A 15,637-nucleotide genomic window follows, 5' to 3' on the forward strand; every position below is an offset into this window, starting at 1 on the left:
GGCCTGCGTGGGTTTTCTCCGGGTGCTCCGGTTTCCTCCCACATTCCAAAAACATGCGTGGCAGGCTGATTGAACACTCTAAATTGTCCCTAGGTGTGAGTGTGAGCGTGGATGGTTGTTCGTCTATGCGTGCCCTGCGATTGGCTGGCAACCGATTCAGGGTGTCCCCCGGCTACTGCCCGGAGACAGCTGGGATCGGCACCCCCCGCGACCCTAGTGAGGATCAAGCGGCTCGGAAGATGAATGAATGAATGAATGAATGTTTTGTTAAGCGCTTTGTTACAGCTGTCGCTGTTGTGAAAGCGCTATATAAATCAGCATGTATTGTATTGTATTGTATTGTATTTAGCAGGAATTAAGGTTGCTAGTCGCTTTTTGGAAAAAAAAACGTCGGCCGTGTCTCGCTTTTCTGAGCCATTGGTCAGTGAAATCGATGACCGTCGCGACTTTCCACGAAACGTCTTCTGACACGGCGGCGTTGAATGTCAAGTGTCGCTGCGATGCTTGTTCTTCTCCAGAGGACCCTTACCCGAGCGGCTCCATTGACCTCAAGTGCAAGGAGCGGGTGACGGACAGCGACAGCGAGAGAGGTTCCGGTGACGAGAGCGCTCAGAAGGTAAGCGGCCGTCTCCCGATTCAAACGCTTTTCGGGAGTCGTGGACTCCAATGGTCTGCTTTGCCCCCCCCCAGCGAGTCTTCGCCCCCGTCATCTGCTCCACGGCGGCCTCCTCTTCCTTGCATCACGGGCGGAGCGTGTCCCTGTCTTCCTATCCGGCCGGCAAGCGCCACGAAGACGGGAGGTCGGGGGGGTTTCCCGACCCCCGCAGAAGGGGAGAAGGAGACCTTCACGACTCTTTCGGGGGGGGTGAAACGGGAGCGGCGCACGCCTCCCCTCTCTCCCTCTCGCTTCCCTCGGGCCAGTCGGTTATCCCCGCGTCGCCTTCCCACCTCGGCGCCGTGCGGGTGGCCTCCACCGTGTTGACCAACGTGATGCGGCCCGTCATCAGCACGCCGCTCCCCATCGTCAGCAAACCTCGAGAGGGCGGAGCCTCGTCCAGCCCGCACCCGCCCGAGAGGAAGCCCCCGACGCCCCAACAGCCGCAACTCCTGATCGGCTCGGCCTCGGGAGGCGGCGCGACGGCCGTGCCGAGCGGCTACTCCTCCGCCCCGTCGCCCGGCCCCGCGGGCGCCACCGGGGTGGTGACGAATTTAGTCCTCGGGGGCCCTCTGCCGGGGCAGCCCGCCGTGCAGCTCATCGGCCCGTCTCCGCAGCCTCAGCCCCCGTCCTCCAACAGCCACTCCAACGGACCCCTGCCTCTTCCCCTGCTCCAGCCCCAATTCCTCCCTGCTCCCTCCCTCGCGCCCGCGGGGGGTAAGGCCATCACGCAGGTGCAGTACATCCTCCCCACCCTCCCCGCCAACCCCAAGAGCCCGCCGCAGCAGCTCTGTCAGCCGACCGGTATCTTCAACCTGCCCGCCGCGCCGCCCTTGGCCAACGGGAAGCAACAGAGTCACGGTTCGCTGGTGTGTTATTCGTCCAGTCCAGGTACAAGAGGTGAGCGCTAACAATCATCCATCAGTGTATTTTCATTTTTCTTGAGATTTGGGATGACTTTCCTATCGATGGAACTTATGGACGAGGTTCGGTGGGCTACGTCCATTCCGACGATTGGATCCAATTTGAGCATTTGTGGTCAAGATTGATGATTGCAAATTTAGGCAACCACTGTCTCCCTTTTTTTTTTTTTTTACTGGGAGTTTGGATGCCCTTCGGCACCATTGCAGGCGTGGGATCTCTCACATTAAATCAAATCGGTACAAGTGTACCCCGCTTTAGCTGTGAAAAATGACAGTTGAGTCAAATTTTCAGTTAGGCCGCAGCGATTCAACATGTATTCATTCTTCCGCCGCTCAGTGCAAACGCAGTCCCCGGTGCTCCAGGGTAAAATGGTTGTCCCCATGGCGACGGTACGCACTGCGCCGGCTCCTGCCCAGCAGTTTCCTCTTGTGGCCCCGCCTCTTCCTGTCCAGAACGGCGCTCAGGCAGGAAGCAAGGTTCGCAGCAGCCTTGCGCAATTATTAAGAAATGTTTTTAGCTCACGATGCGGAGCGCTCACTTTGTTGATTTATTATTTTTTCTTTTTAATTTAGATCATCCAGATCGCCCCCATGCCTGTGGTCCAGTCTCAGCTGCCTCAAGGAGGGGCAGTCCACCCCGCCAGTCCCTTCCCCGTGACAATGGCCACCGCTGCCATCGTGGCTCCGGGGCCCGCGGCCCCCTCGCAGGCTGTTCTGCTGCCGCCTCCGAGCACCAGGTGTGAACACGATTTGGACACAATTTCCAAACTGAGCCTCTTATTTGTTTCCTGAACGCCGAGAGAACAATAAATCACACTCCGAGCGCAGTCTTGCAAGTGCTGCATTTTGCTTGTCTGTCCAGACATGAGGGATGAATTTAAAAATAATACAATACAATACAATACATGCTGATTTATATAGCGCTTTCACAACAGCGGCAGCTGTAACAAAGCGCTTAACAAAACAGTTAACATGAAGTAAAATAATAAACCCGTGTTTATTATTATTATTATTACATTATTATATAATATATAATAATTTACATATTATTATTATTATATTATTATATTATTAATAAGCGTCACCTGCACACTGCATGCGGATTTACTGCAACAATAGCGGGAACTCAAAATCACGACGTGGTCACAGATTGGAAAGGGCAAATTGATGAACCAAGCACAATAAAATAGCTATAAAAAAAATGGTTCACTTATTCATTTTTTTTTCTTGGCATTCATACAAATGCGATGGTTCTCCCATGTTGAGCCAAACGAGCCCCTTCTGCCGTGTCTTAGCTGTGGTAAACGACTTAAATGATAGCACAGAACAGGAAGCAGGATTGTTTGTGTGTGTGGGGGGGGGGGGTAAGGAGAAGTACTGCTGTGGCGGAGCTGCTCTATTCTGGATCCGTTAGTCATGCCGCTGGTGGCCCCCGCGCTTGCCTCGGCCGTCCACCCCCACACGCTACCTCTCAGCTACACACCCACACGTGTAACACGACGCATCCTCTGCGCAACTTCTGCTTTTTGTTCTCTGACCAAGCTTCCTTCCTCTCGCCTGTCACGTTGTTCAACCCAGTCACACCCCGTCGACATTTTCCACTAAAACGGTCCCCTTTCAACTCCGCAGGATCACCTACGTGCAGTCCACTCCTGGGGTGCCATCCCCTCTGCCCTTGGTGTCCACGACGGCAGCCCCCTCGTCCTCGTCTTCCTGCACCTCCCAGCAAGCGCTGCCGATGCCCGGCTCGGCATACGCGCCTCCTCCCCTGGCCACCCTCGGCTTCACCGCCATCCCGCCACCTGGCCAGACGTTGGTTCAGCCACTGATCGCTGGTCAGTGCAGCAGAGAGTTGCATCATTTTATTTATTACATTCAAAATACTGCACGTAGAGATTTTTCAATCGTATGGTATGTCACAGGATTTTTGTTGTCGTTATTTTCCCACAAATGACAAAAAGCATTTCTGGCTTTTGAAAACATCATGCAGTTTTTCAAGAAAATAAACCCCTAAAATTTCTTGACACTAATATGCTCTAAGCGCCCCTAAAAGTCTAAACTCAACATTGTGATGAATATTGTTTGTAAATTCTTATTCAGCAGCAAAATGGCCGCCCTCTCAGAGGACGGCCATTTTGGCACTTGGTGTCGACTCAAAATGACTCGGTCAAGGACCAATCCCACAGCTCGTCCATTTTACGAGTTTGGTCGTGTGTATAATTCACAGTCCACCAACGTCATTTCAATCAGAATACCGTATTTAAACGAGAGGTGGGGGGGGGGGGCGAATCGAACATATCCCGCATACTCGTTGGAGGTACTTTGAGAATCACTGAGTGGAACTGTTGTTTTTGTTTTATTCATTCATTCATTCATCTTCCGAGCCGCTATGTTTTTGTTTTAATTGGTTGACATTCATTGCGCTCTCAGAGCGCTAGCGCACTCCCGATTTGAACGCTCGTGTCCACCCGCATCCAGGTCAACCGCCTCTCCTGGCCACGGCGCCGTCTCCGCAGCCCCCCGCCTCGGCCCCCGTCTGCGGTTCCGGCGGCCAGATCCTCACCGCCATCTACCCTCCCTCGCAGAGTGTCACCATGGCGACCGGGGTGGTCGCCATGGAGGCCTTACCGCCTAGCACGGCCGTCTATTCGGTCTCCAGCCCCTGCAGCGTTTCCAGCCACATCATGGCTAAACACGCGGCGCCCCCCACCGCCATCACGGTGCCCCAGCCACCTCCAGAGCGCCACCTGGCTGCTGACAGAGCTGCAGACAGGCAGGCTGAGAGGCAGCCCGAGGTGCTGATGCAGCCAGAACGCCAGGCTCAGAGCGCCACAACCAGCAGCTCAGCAGCGCCCTCTGGTGGACACGTTGTTGCCGCAAGGTCCTGCAGTCCGCTTCAAATCCAAACGACTGGTATGTATGCCTGTTGACATTTTGACACGTGTGGTGAAATTACTTGCATCTGGAAAAGTAAAAAAACAGCTAGAAAAGTAAAAGTACTGATTAAACTGCCTTACTTAAGCAAAAGTAAAAAGTACAGATTGTGAGCTGTAGTATGGATGCAAAAATCATATTTCTTTTTTAGTACTCGATTTGATAACAGCACAGCATTTGTGTTTTATATTTTATTCGATTACAGATTTTGTCTGAATACTCACAATGGTATAATTGTATTGTGTGCTATTTGTATTCCGTAGAAGCAATTTGTACAGCTGTTAATATTTGATCGGATTTATTCATTTATTTTTGTTTCATTTTTAATCTTGCGTTTGCTATTTATAAATTCCGTCCGGCAGCCAGCGCACCCGGAGCACTCAAACTCAGCCAGCTCCCAACCAGGCCCCCCCAGAAAGTGAAGGCCACGCTGGCCAGCATCCCGGTGGGCAGCTACGAGGGAGGGGGGCGGGGCAAGGAGCGCGAGAAGGAAAGGGAAAAAGAGGGCGCGGCCACCGCGGCCGCCTCATCCAACAGCCACTTCTCCTTTGACACGGAACCGTTGGGACCCACGTCTGCGTCTCCCACTTCGCATCCAGCTGAGGAGCCTTTGTCATGTGACAGCGCAGCAGAAACCACCAGAGAGGTAAGTGGCTTGTATGTCAAGATGCCACCGACCCGACTGATGGCAAATAGTGACCAATTCTTCCGAAAAGAAATGACCCTGAAGCTGACAAGTCTTTGGTGTGGTTGTTTTGTTTAGACTGGATGGAAGGACTCCCTCCCTTCCTCTCCGGCGCCTCCCCCGTTAGCCACCGAGCCCACCCTTCCGCCCCCGCACAGCGACAAAGAAGCGCCGCTGCCAAAGAAGATCAAAGCCCGCCCCCCACCTTTAAAAAAGACCTTTGACTCCGTGGACAAGTGAGCCCTGACAACATGACAGTATACCGGCAGCGGGACGGCGCGCTATATGCCGTGTGTGTGTGTGTTTTTTTGTGTGTGCTGGTCGGGAAGGGTGCTGTCGGAGGTGTACTTCGAAGAGCGCTTCGCCGAGCTGCCGGAGTTTCGACCCGAGGAGGTTCTGCCGTCGCCGACGCTGCAGAGCCTCGCCACATCACCCCGGGCCATCCTGGGTAGCTATCGACGCAAGAGGAAGAACTCAACAGGTCTCTCGTTTGTCGATGATTCTATCGTGATGATCATCATTTGGTTTGAGATGAGTGGTTCATTTGTTCCAGTTGATGATGACGATTCCAACTCCAAATCTCAAGTTGTTTTTCCCCCATTGAAATGAATGCAAATCCCATGAATCCGTTCATGGCAATACGCAGCCCAGTAGTCACATTGCTTATTTTGTGGTTCAGACTTGGACTCGGCTACCGACGACCAAGTGTCTCCAAAGAGGAAGAGTCGGCGCCGTTCCAGCTGCAGCTCGGAGCCCAACACGCCAAAAAGCGCCGCCAAGTGCGAGGGCGACATCTTCACCTTCGACCGGCCAGGTAACACGCGCACGCACTCGCGGCCACACACACACACATACACACATCAACCTACACATAGTTTTATAACGACTGCGATTTATTATGAGATTAATGTCCACGGTCCTCTTACCGTGTATTTTTTTTTTACAATCATAAAATGAATTTGTGTCCCAACAAAGACATGATTTATCTATATATATATTGCGCGTCGTCCCGCACGCGGTCTGTACTTCCGTCTGTCCCTTTTCAAAACGTACCTACTTCACCGCGCCGCCACTGCGCCGCACAGGCAGTGGCTCACTACGATCGCGCGGGCATCTTAGCGAAAAAATGTTGTCAACCCACAAGCATTGCAATGAAATTGTTAGTTATTTAGTAGAGCTAAACATCTCTTTATTTTCGCGATAAGCAATGAAGATGAACAAAAAGTTGAACCAAGCAACAACACTTGGCCCATCTTACCAGCCTTCCGCAGGAACTAGCTGATGAGCCGCCCAGAGGGCGGCGAACCAGCTAGTTATACATAAGTACAAAAAAATGCATAAATCTAAAAATTTCACCCCACAGGGGGTGCGAAAATGATGCGCACAAAGTGAGCCCTCGAAATACTTAGTTGCTCTTTACTCACAGGCATAAACAAAGCGGCTCCTCTTGTTTTATGTCAAGAAATTTCATCTGTTTTGTATGTTGCACATTTGACAAAGTTGTATTCAATTCAATAGAAGTTCCCAATATCCACAAAGTCGGATATTTTATGCTTTCTGTATTTTGCTTTTCTTTCTATGCCGTTTTGCGCAGGCACTGATGGCGAGGACATCCTGGCCGAACTGGAGTTTGACAAGGTGCCGTATTCGTCCCTGCGACGGACGCTGGACCAGAGGAGGGCGCTGGTGATGCAGCTGTTCCAAGAGCAGCAGGGCTTCTTTCCATCAGGTCGGCAAGACGTATGCTACGACGCGCTGCTACCGTGGCAGTACGGCATCCAGAATAGATCCCCGATATTTAAGTCAAAGCTTGCAACATGTCTTCTGGTTCGCAACATCAGCAAAAGTGCACACAAATGGAGTGGACTAAGCGCGGTTCCACTCTTACGTTGGATTCGAAAAGTACGGTGTCGCGTCGGACACCATACTTGCTGTGTTGACGTTGTACTTCATTTGCAGCTCAGGCCACGGCCGCCTTCCAGACCAGGTACTCGGACATCTTCCCCACCAAGGTGTGTCTGCAACTGAAGATCAGGGAAGTCCGGCAGAAGATCATGCAGACGGCCACCCCGGCCGACGCCTGTCTCACCGTCTCCGCTGACTCCTTGCCCGGACCCTCTGGTGCCCAGTCGGGTGACGGTCCCGGGAGGGAGGATGAGGATGCAGAACCCGGAGCCGAGGAGGATCCCGGCGACTCGCAGGACTCTTCCAGATGAGGACTTTTTGTCACCATGTGGACTTGTATTCCCATCTCTGGAAGGCCCAGTGCGATGTACGTTTAGAATAAGAGTACCAAAAAGTAAAAAAAAATTGGACAAAACGTTGGATGGATTTCCCGGAACTTTCCCATGGATGTTCACAAAGACCAAATGTGTTAGTTGGCATTTAACCCCCCCACCCCCTAAAAAAAACATGTTTATCTTGATTTGTTTTGAATTATGTAAAGAGGGAAAGTTGTCAACATTATTTTTTTCCCCGGATGTAGAGCTTTGCTTCCATTAAGTTTCTGCTGACATTCTGGGGGGCTGGGACCCTCAAGACTTTGTCTAACCCTGAACCCGGAACCGACGGCATGATCAGTCGCTTTTCCACTCGACCGACAGACTGCTTCCGGAGAGCTCTTTGAAAAACGACAAAAAAACGACGGCAGAGTTAACAGAAAGTGGACGTCCTGGCTGTGCCAACATTCCTGCTGTACCCTGCATCGTAGTCTGAAGGAAGCAAACATTCCCGTGCCTCTCATTGCTTACCCATGAAGGAAGGAGGTTAGTCCATGGTGGCCATTTTTATGGACTTTGATTTTTTTTTTTTTAAATACTTTGAATTTTATCATCAACGTGTTAGGTCCACCTGTGACTTTTAATTATTCTTTACATTTTTCCTTGACCTCTCTTTGGAATATTTGGAGGCATGTACTGTATAGCCTATCCTTGTGCTTTGTCTTCCCTTTAACAAACTAGCTTTTTTTTTTTTTTTTTTACGTTTCAAGACCCACCTCAACACTCTTGACTTCCTGTTTTCCTACTTCCTTCTTTTGTCACTTTATGCCTTTCCTCCCTCCAAACGGTCACAATCAAAATAGAACTGTTGGAACACAACACTTGACCGTAGTGCAAAACTTGTTGGGTAAATACTGTAAAGAGTCTACCTAGATCACAAAACAAAAACTGGACTCTGAGATGCAAAAGACATGGGGGTTGGGGGGGTCCAAAAACTATATGGCTTTTAATGTTTTTGTGTTTATGTTTGGCTGTTCCGGTATCCAAAAGACAAATTTCTATGAATAAATTAAATTTGTATCTGTAACTTTCAGTACGCCAATAAAGTTAGGTGGTCAGTTAAATTAAAAAAGTGAAATGTGGTGACTGAATTCTTCAGGATGCAAACAGTTTATTAACACCTCATTTTGTGCTCACAGTTGTCACATGAAATTCATACAAATCATAGTCAAAATCCTCTAAAAAAAAAGCTCAAATCCTTTAATGTACACTTTTCTTAATACATTTAAATTTCATGTTTTCCATGGAAAAAAAAATCTGTTGACATCAAGTCTAATCTGTATTTCCTACCAATTTCTTTATTCATTCGTAAAAAAAAAAAAAAAGTCTTTCAAAAATAAAATTTCTTCATGACTCACGCCATTTGAACAGGAGGTATGTGTGAATATCTAAATAGTTTTCATACCACCCGTGTTTTAACGCTTGCATTTCTTTTCGCTCAGAGCATGTGTAGTCCGTCCAGGCCGTTCTCCATCGCCGTGTGAAAGATCTCCAGGGCCTGCTCCAGTGGCAGCGCCCCGCCTTCACTGCTCTCGATGATGGCGATGGTCTCCCCGAACTCATTACACATGATGGTGTTCGTGCCCTGTGACGGCGGGACAGATGTTCGGTGAAATGTGGTATGCTTTGGATGATACGCGTTGATCGGGGGTGGCCACCGATGGCGCACTCCTTCATTAATCGGACCTAGCCGGCATTTGCTGGCTAGTCTCCTGCAATATTTGTGGCAGTCGTTTAGCTATTAAATCCCTAACTCGGTTAGCTTTTACAATACAACACATCCTTTTAATCGCTCGTTTCATTGATATTATTAAAAAAAAATCAATATCATGAATTTTTGCTTGTTTGTATGTTATTAAACAAATTGGGTACCAGTCATGAAAATAAGCTAGAGTTATATAAATACTGTTAAAATTGCATTGTAACCATTAAACCCATTATTGTATTTAATAATTATTAAATATATAATTATAATATAATTATAATTAAAAAATAATTACGTCTATTTACATGTATTTAAGTAAAATAAGTTTAGCAAATGAATTTTCATATTACCCATGTTCATTTGGTATTACATAGTTGTTAAAAATGCAACTGACCCAATCTCTCTCTCTCTCTAGAAAATGCATATATAGAGAGATAGAGATTATCCCCCGCCCCCCTCCCCAATTATACATCTACGTTAAACATTTACATCACATACGAATGACCTGGTTCTCAAAAATGTGCCCACCCGGATCCAAGATGGATACTAACCTGCTGAACGTCCGAGGATTGGATCTGGATGAGGTGCGGCTGCAACTTGGGGACTTCCACGGTGGAAATCTCCACGGCCGAGTCAGTTTTGGCGTCGGCGTCCCGGTCCAGCTTCTGCTGGCGACTGTGAGTCTTCTTGTGGTTCCTGAGATTGGAGAAGGTCTTGAAGGCCTTTCCGCAGTGCGGGCAGACGTGCGGCCGCTCGCCCGTGTGCGTGCGGCGGTGCTCGACCAGGTGCATGCTCTGAATGAAGCCCTTGCCGCACACCTCGCAGCAGAAGGGCCGCACGCCCGAGTGCGTGCGCAGGTGCTCGCGCAGGTGCGTGCTCTGGCGGAAGCGCTTGCCGCATATCTGGCACGGGTACGGCCGCTCGCCCGTGTGGACTCGCTGGTGCAGTGCCACGCCCGAGCTGGACACAAACAGCTTGCCGCACACGGGGCACTGGTGGGATTTACCGTGCTTGCCGAGCGGCCGGCCGGGACCGGGGTGGCTGAGCTTGTGGAGCCGCAGATTGGCGGGGGAGTTGAGCTTCTTTCCGCAAATGTCGCAGTCCAAGCCAACTCGAAGCGGGATATCTGCGGCGGGGGCGTCCTGGGGTTCCGAGCGGGCGACTGGGTGTTGCGCCGAGCGGTGGGCCTCCAGTTGCCTCCTGGTGAGGAAGCCGGCCTCGCAGTGGGAACACGGGAAGGGCGCGGGAGACCCGGGGTGCTGCGCGAAGCGGTGCGCGGCCAGCTTGGTGGGCCAGCGGAAGGTGGCGGGACAGTCGGGGCACGTCAGGCCCCCGCTGCCGCCTGCCGCGTGCAGCAGGCTGTGCTGGCGCAGGTTGGACGACTGCGAGAAGGCGCGCTGGCACACGTCGCAGCGGTACGGCCGGGCGCCCGTGTGGATCAGCGTGTGGCGGCTGAGGTTGGCGAGGGACGAGAAGGTCTTGCCGCAGTCGGCGCACTGGAAGGGCCGTTCGCCCGTGTGCGTGCGGATGTGGTTGCGTACGTGGATCTGTTTTGCGAAGGTCTTGCCGCAGACGGTGCACAGGAAGCTGCGCTTGGGCCCGTGCGCCGAGCGCCGGTGCCGGAGGAGCTGCAGCTGCGAGGGGAACGTCTTCGGACACGAGTGACAAGCCGAGAGGCCTTTGTCCGACCGTGAGGGTCCGGCACTTGCTGAAGAGCCGGGCGCCACTTCCTCGGCGGGTTTGGCGCCGGGATGCTCTTGGGCCACCTCTCCTTGAACCTCACCGCTGTGCACCTTGCTTACGTCCGCGTGGTCTTGGTCAATTTGTTCCATCTCCTCCTCGGTGAGGGGGGCCATGACCTGCGAGTTCTTCTCCCTTGCTCGCTGCAGGATAGCCAGAGTGGAGAGAGAGGCTTGTCGTGGGACAGCGTTGACCTGGAGAGGGATTGCGTTTATGTCAAATTCGTGCTCAGGGAAACCCGTAAAACAGGCATGTCCAAAGTCCGGCCCGGGGGCCAAATCCGGCCCGCGGTCGAATTTCATCCGGCCCTCGGCCCCTGTCATAAAATCAGTGCCGTCTGGCCCGCAGGTTGAGCGCAATGGAACACGTGTTGCATTGACTGAGGTCTCGTAGACTGGTGAGTGATGTTTCATAGAGTACTGCTTCCCTCTAGTGGCTAAATGAGTAATAGCATTTAGACACTAGAGGGCATCACTCACGAGTTAACAAGACATCACTCTGTGTTTATATTGACTGATATGTCATATTTCAAATGATCCTTGCAGTTGTGGATATGTGTATTGCTTGTTCATTTCCCCGTTGTTCGAGTCAAAGGTTTTGTGACTATTGAAAAGTCACGGTGATACATTTTATGTTTCAAATCAATCCATTTGCACTCAGGAGACTTTTGTTTAAGAAAAAGTCAAGTGAATAAGCAGTTGCAGGTGATATACCCGTTTCAAATGAACAAATGAAGAAATTCTTAAGATTGTTGAAATTAAAATAAAAATGGAAATGTGAAACAGACTGGCTTAGTAAATTTGTTGAACAATATTGTTGTTCAATGTAAAGAATGTCACCCAAGGTCGGCCCCCCGACATTTTACCACATAAAATCTGGCCCCCTTGGCAAAAAGTTTGGACACCCCTGCCGTAAAATGAAGAATTGACAAAGTCTGCAAACTATGTGAAGGCTTCATAAATAATGCCCAGAATAAAAGTGGCAGAGGGTTTGGACTACCGTGCTGGAGGGGCCGGCGGTGGGCGGAGCGGGTGTGCCGCAGGCGTTGACGCTGAGGTGCGTCCGTCGGTGGTAAAGGTACTTTGTCATGTTGGTGAAGGTTTTGTTGCAGAACTGGCACTTGTGAAAGGGGTTGGCGGTGTGCGACTTCCTGCAAAGGAGAACGCGCAAGGGAAGAGATAAGAGCGAGCGGGAGCAAAGAGGACGGCTGCCGTGGCGGGGGGGGGGGGGGGGGGGGGCTTTACCTGTGCACGAGGAGGGTCATCTCGGTGGTGAAGCCTTGGCCGCAGTCCACGCACAGGTACCTGTTCACGCCCAGGTGGGTGCGCAGGTGGGCCTGCATGGAGCTCTCTTTCTTGAAGACCCGGCCGCACTCGGTGCATTCGTGCGTGCCCTGCTCGTGCACGCGCTGGTGCGATTTCAGGCGGTTGGCGGAGATGAACGTGCGGCCGCACAGCGGGCACTGCTGGGGCTCGGACGCCGCCGCGGGTTTCCTCTCCGCCGTTACGAATTGGTTGGACTGTCTTACGGAGTTGTCCGTCTGTTCCCCGCGCCCCGCGCTTTCCTCAAAGCCGCTCATGAGCCCCCCGTCCAAACTTTCTTTTTCCTGAGCGAGGAAGTGCTCCCCCTGGTGTTGGAGGAAGTCCTCCGGTGTCTGGAAGAGAAGGGAGCATTCGGAGCATTCGTACGGTTGGACGACCACCATCTCAGTCACCGCCTGCTGGGTACCGGCAAGGACTCCGGGGGCCAACGCCAGCACCACTTGGCGGGCGGCGCCGTCCGCCGGGGCCCCCCCTTTTCGCCGCGGCGCCGTCTCGCCGGAGCTGTCGGCCAGAGCTTGGGCCGTCAGGATCTGAAGGTGCATGGTGGCCGAGCCGGGGGCGGGTGTCACCGGGGGTAGCAGGGAGGGGCGGGGGGCTGATTTGGAGACGGGGTGGGCTTTCTTTTTTTGCTGCTGTTGGGCAAACACCTGCGACAGATACAGGAAAAAAAATACTTTGCAATCCCTCCTCTGTCATTCATGGGTGAGAGTGGATGGAAAATGTCGTTTGCAACACTCACAAGGAGCGACTGTAGGCAAAATCTCACACCCAGTAGGCCACGCCCCATAAAGTAGGCCACGCCCCATAAAGTAGGCCACACCCCATAAAGGCACACATTTGACACATCAATGCAGTACGTGCAGCAGTTATTCTTTTTAGTTGGGTCACTGGAGTGGCTGTGACATCACAGCGGGGTATCTTCCACAATATCCACCCCGAAGAGTTTTCTCCCCCCCATGACGTGATCAGCTACACTTGGTGAAAATTCAGAGCCACTTTGAAGCCCTCTCCATCATGTCAAAGGCAACGGGAAAGCAAACCTGCATTTTGCTGGACGCACTGATTAATGCTAGCCTCTGCTAAGTGGCAAAAACTTGATTCCTCTGTGAAATTGTCAATCCCCCCCCCCCCCCAAAAAAAAATACTGCAGTAGTGGTGGTGGAAGCATAATCAATCTTGGCCAAGGGTGTTCAAAGTCAAGTTACCTGTGCCAAAATCTCCCCGGCTTGCCGCTCACTCAGCACAAAGTTCTGCGTGTTGGTGACGGGGGCCAGAGTGCCATCTGCTTGGAGCACGTACTCCTGCGGCTGGAAATCGCACGCTTGCTCGTTACCTTGGCTTTTGAAATGGACCGTTAAACAAAACTCTTCTTTTCTGCTCTCTTACCGTCATTGCTGCATGGGTGCTCGTGGTGCTGCTATTGTGGCTTTTGCGGTGTTGTAGCCATGTGTCGGGTGAGTCAAACAAGGCCAGACAGTCCAGACACTGGTACTGGACCGCTTGGGGTGCCTGGGAACTCGATTCTTCGGGCACCGTAGCCTCACACAACTCTGAGAAGGGAACGCACAAATATTAAGATGGACAAATTTGAAAGTACGACAAGTTTCCTTCTTCAATTGCGACTATTTAAACTACATATAAATATATCTGAAAGGAATCATTCAACTCATTCCCAACTCAACGATCTCGATTTCTAAGACATCATGTGACAAAATGTCTAACCTTGTTGCGCGGCCTCCACCCCGGCCACCTGCATGTGCATCTCCTGGTGCAGCAGGAGCTCCTCTGAATCGACGAGGATCGCGCCACACTCCAGGCACTGATACTGCTCGCAGCGGGCTGCCTGGCCCGTTTCGCCTTCCTGGTTCGTATGAATCTCCTGGTGGATCAGCACATCCTCCAGGGTGCTGAAAAGTTGGCAGCACTCGCTACACATGAACTGATGGTCCACACAGACATCCTCGGGCTGCTCCACCTCAATGTAGACACTCTCCGCTTCCATGATGTCGGTAGCTCTGCTTATAATGAATGGATCTGGGTCAAGATTAAATGCCACCTGTGAACACGTATAGAAGAAAGAGGCCGTTTAAGAAAAAAAATGAGGTCCTTGTAGAGTTTCTGCCCACCCATCAAGTGTGAAATTAAACAACCTCAAACTTAAATAATTCAAATGACAGATTGATGAGCAACTTAAAAAAAAATATATATATAAAGAAGACAATAATTTAACAACAATAAAGATATGCAATGCAAACAGATCATTTGATTGTTTTACAATTACAAAAAATACATATTCACAGGCATATATTATTTATCCTCTGTGAACAACTAACATTGTTGAGCCGTTTTGATTGGCATATCTGTATATTGCTGTCGCCAAGTGACCACGGTGCATACAGCAGAGGGAACAGCACAATGGCCAATGATCTAAAGTTTTAAAAAGTGGCTTTTTTTTCTTCCCATTTCATTTTGGCATTTATCAAGCACAATACTACAGAGCACTACTTTTATTTACAAAACATTTTTTGTTGGGTGTCTTTGGTAATGGCATTTCCACCTCGTTCAATGGGGAAAGATGATGCGCCGATGTTCAGAAAAACGCATGGAGTGATTTTAATGTTCATTACTTGGCGCAAATGAAATTGGGTCTACAGGATTTCACCGGAAAAATGCCACTATCAAAGACAACATGTTTCGACGGAACAATTATCAAACAAGATGGCCCTTGCTGTTAGCTTGGTTACAGCCATTGGTTGCAATGGAATTTTTCAACCACAATAACGTTTATTAACAGCTTCCCTTGTGTATTATGCGTGTGATGGCGTGTGGAGGGCGGTTGGAGGCGCTCCCTCGGCCAGTGAAGACCAGTTTCCAGCACCGCTATTTCCTGACGGCAGTTGCCCGGTTCGCCAGGCGGTCCGTCAGGCGGCGCTAGCCACTTTTCGCCGGAGCTCTCCCGGCGAAAGGCGGTAGGGGCCCTTCTTTTTTTCACTCCCCTTACCTCATTTACTGTCGTCGGATGGCATCGTTCGTAGACATCACCGCACGTCACTCGTACGTCCCGCACGCTCAATCCCGCCAAGGCTCCTCCACGGCCGTCTTGAGCACGGGGACCACAGATCGTGGTGGTTGTTGAACGACAATGGTGTTTTACGGCGTGTGCGAAGACGTTAACCCACTGTTTGCCTCCATTTTTGTGAAGCTAAGCCCCGCCCAATATGCGGTAGCGCTCAAAGCCTTGAAACCGGATTGGACGGTGTCGTTATCATTCACAAGGTGCGCTATGCATGGTAGGTATTGTAGTTTTAGCGTACCGCTGACAAGGCACGGATTGATTTGTTTAAGAAAATGATTTTGCGGAATTCTTCATATACTTTGGTCAATTTATATTTGA

General features: G+C 50.9%; 2 protein-coding genes and 1 long non-coding RNA gene across 7 annotated transcripts in view; 1 reads left to right on the forward strand and 2 right to left on the reverse strand.

Annotated features, from left to right (window-relative positions):
- Window positions 1–9,138, forward strand: part of cicb (capicua transcriptional repressor b) — a 37,120-nt gene extending 27,982 nt beyond the window's left edge. Inside the window, exons 10-22 of one of the 3 annotated variants that reach the window (XR_007962356.1) lie at window positions 519–616; window positions 691–1,555; window positions 1,916–2,055; window positions 2,152–2,315; window positions 3,208–3,413; window positions 4,057–4,491; window positions 4,875–5,158; window positions 5,276–5,433; window positions 5,518–5,678; window positions 5,877–6,011; window positions 6,792–6,926; window positions 7,157–7,962; window positions 8,919–9,138. Coding sequence is in view for 2 of the 3 variants with exons in the window: in XM_052064916.1 (XP_051920876.1) it covers window positions 519–616; window positions 691–1,555; window positions 1,916–2,055; window positions 2,152–2,315; window positions 3,208–3,413; window positions 4,057–4,491; window positions 4,875–5,158; window positions 5,276–5,433; window positions 5,518–5,678; window positions 5,877–6,011; window positions 6,792–6,926; window positions 7,157–7,413 (3,038 nt within the window). In the remaining variant the exon portion in view is untranslated. Of the gene's footprint in view, window positions 1–518; window positions 617–690; window positions 1,556–1,915; window positions 2,056–2,151; window positions 2,316–3,207; window positions 3,414–4,056; window positions 4,492–4,874; window positions 5,159–5,275; window positions 5,434–5,517; window positions 5,679–5,876; window positions 6,012–6,791; window positions 6,927–7,156; window positions 8,549–8,918 lie in introns of those variants that run through there. The other 2 variants (XM_052064916.1, XM_052064918.1) reach the window with 2 other exon arrangements.
- Window positions 1–15,637, reverse strand: part of LOC127600700 (uncharacterized) — a 149,642-nt gene that overhangs the window by 35,961 nt on the left and 98,044 nt on the right. The window lies entirely within an intron of this gene.
- Window positions 8,214–15,447, reverse strand: znf526 (zinc finger protein 526). Of its 3 annotated transcripts, none has more exons than XM_052065001.1 (8): window positions 15,245–15,447; window positions 13,966–14,299; window positions 13,630–13,793; window positions 13,449–13,544; window positions 12,166–12,890; window positions 11,918–12,071; window positions 9,733–11,115; window positions 8,214–9,061 (listed from the first exon to the last, which is right to left on the reverse strand). In XM_052065001.1, the coding sequence occupies exons 2-8, from the start codon at window positions 14,243–14,245 to the stop codon at window positions 8,915–8,917; spliced, it is 2,949 nt and encodes a 982-aa protein (XP_051920961.1). In that variant the 5' UTR covers window positions 14,246–14,299; window positions 15,245–15,447; the 3' UTR covers window positions 8,214–8,914. The 3 variants fall into 3 exon arrangements, with proteins under 3 accessions (XP_051920961.1, XP_051920960.1, XP_051920959.1); XM_052065000.1 differs by having other exon boundaries at window positions 11,921–12,071; window positions 13,449–13,550; XM_052064999.1 differs by having other exon boundaries at window positions 13,449–13,550.

This window comes from Hippocampus zosterae, chromosome 5 (assembly GCF_025434085.1).
Source record: "Hippocampus zosterae strain Florida chromosome 5, ASM2543408v3, whole genome shotgun sequence".
Classification (NCBI taxonomy): Eukaryota; Metazoa; Chordata; class Actinopteri; order Syngnathiformes; family Syngnathidae; genus Hippocampus; species Hippocampus zosterae.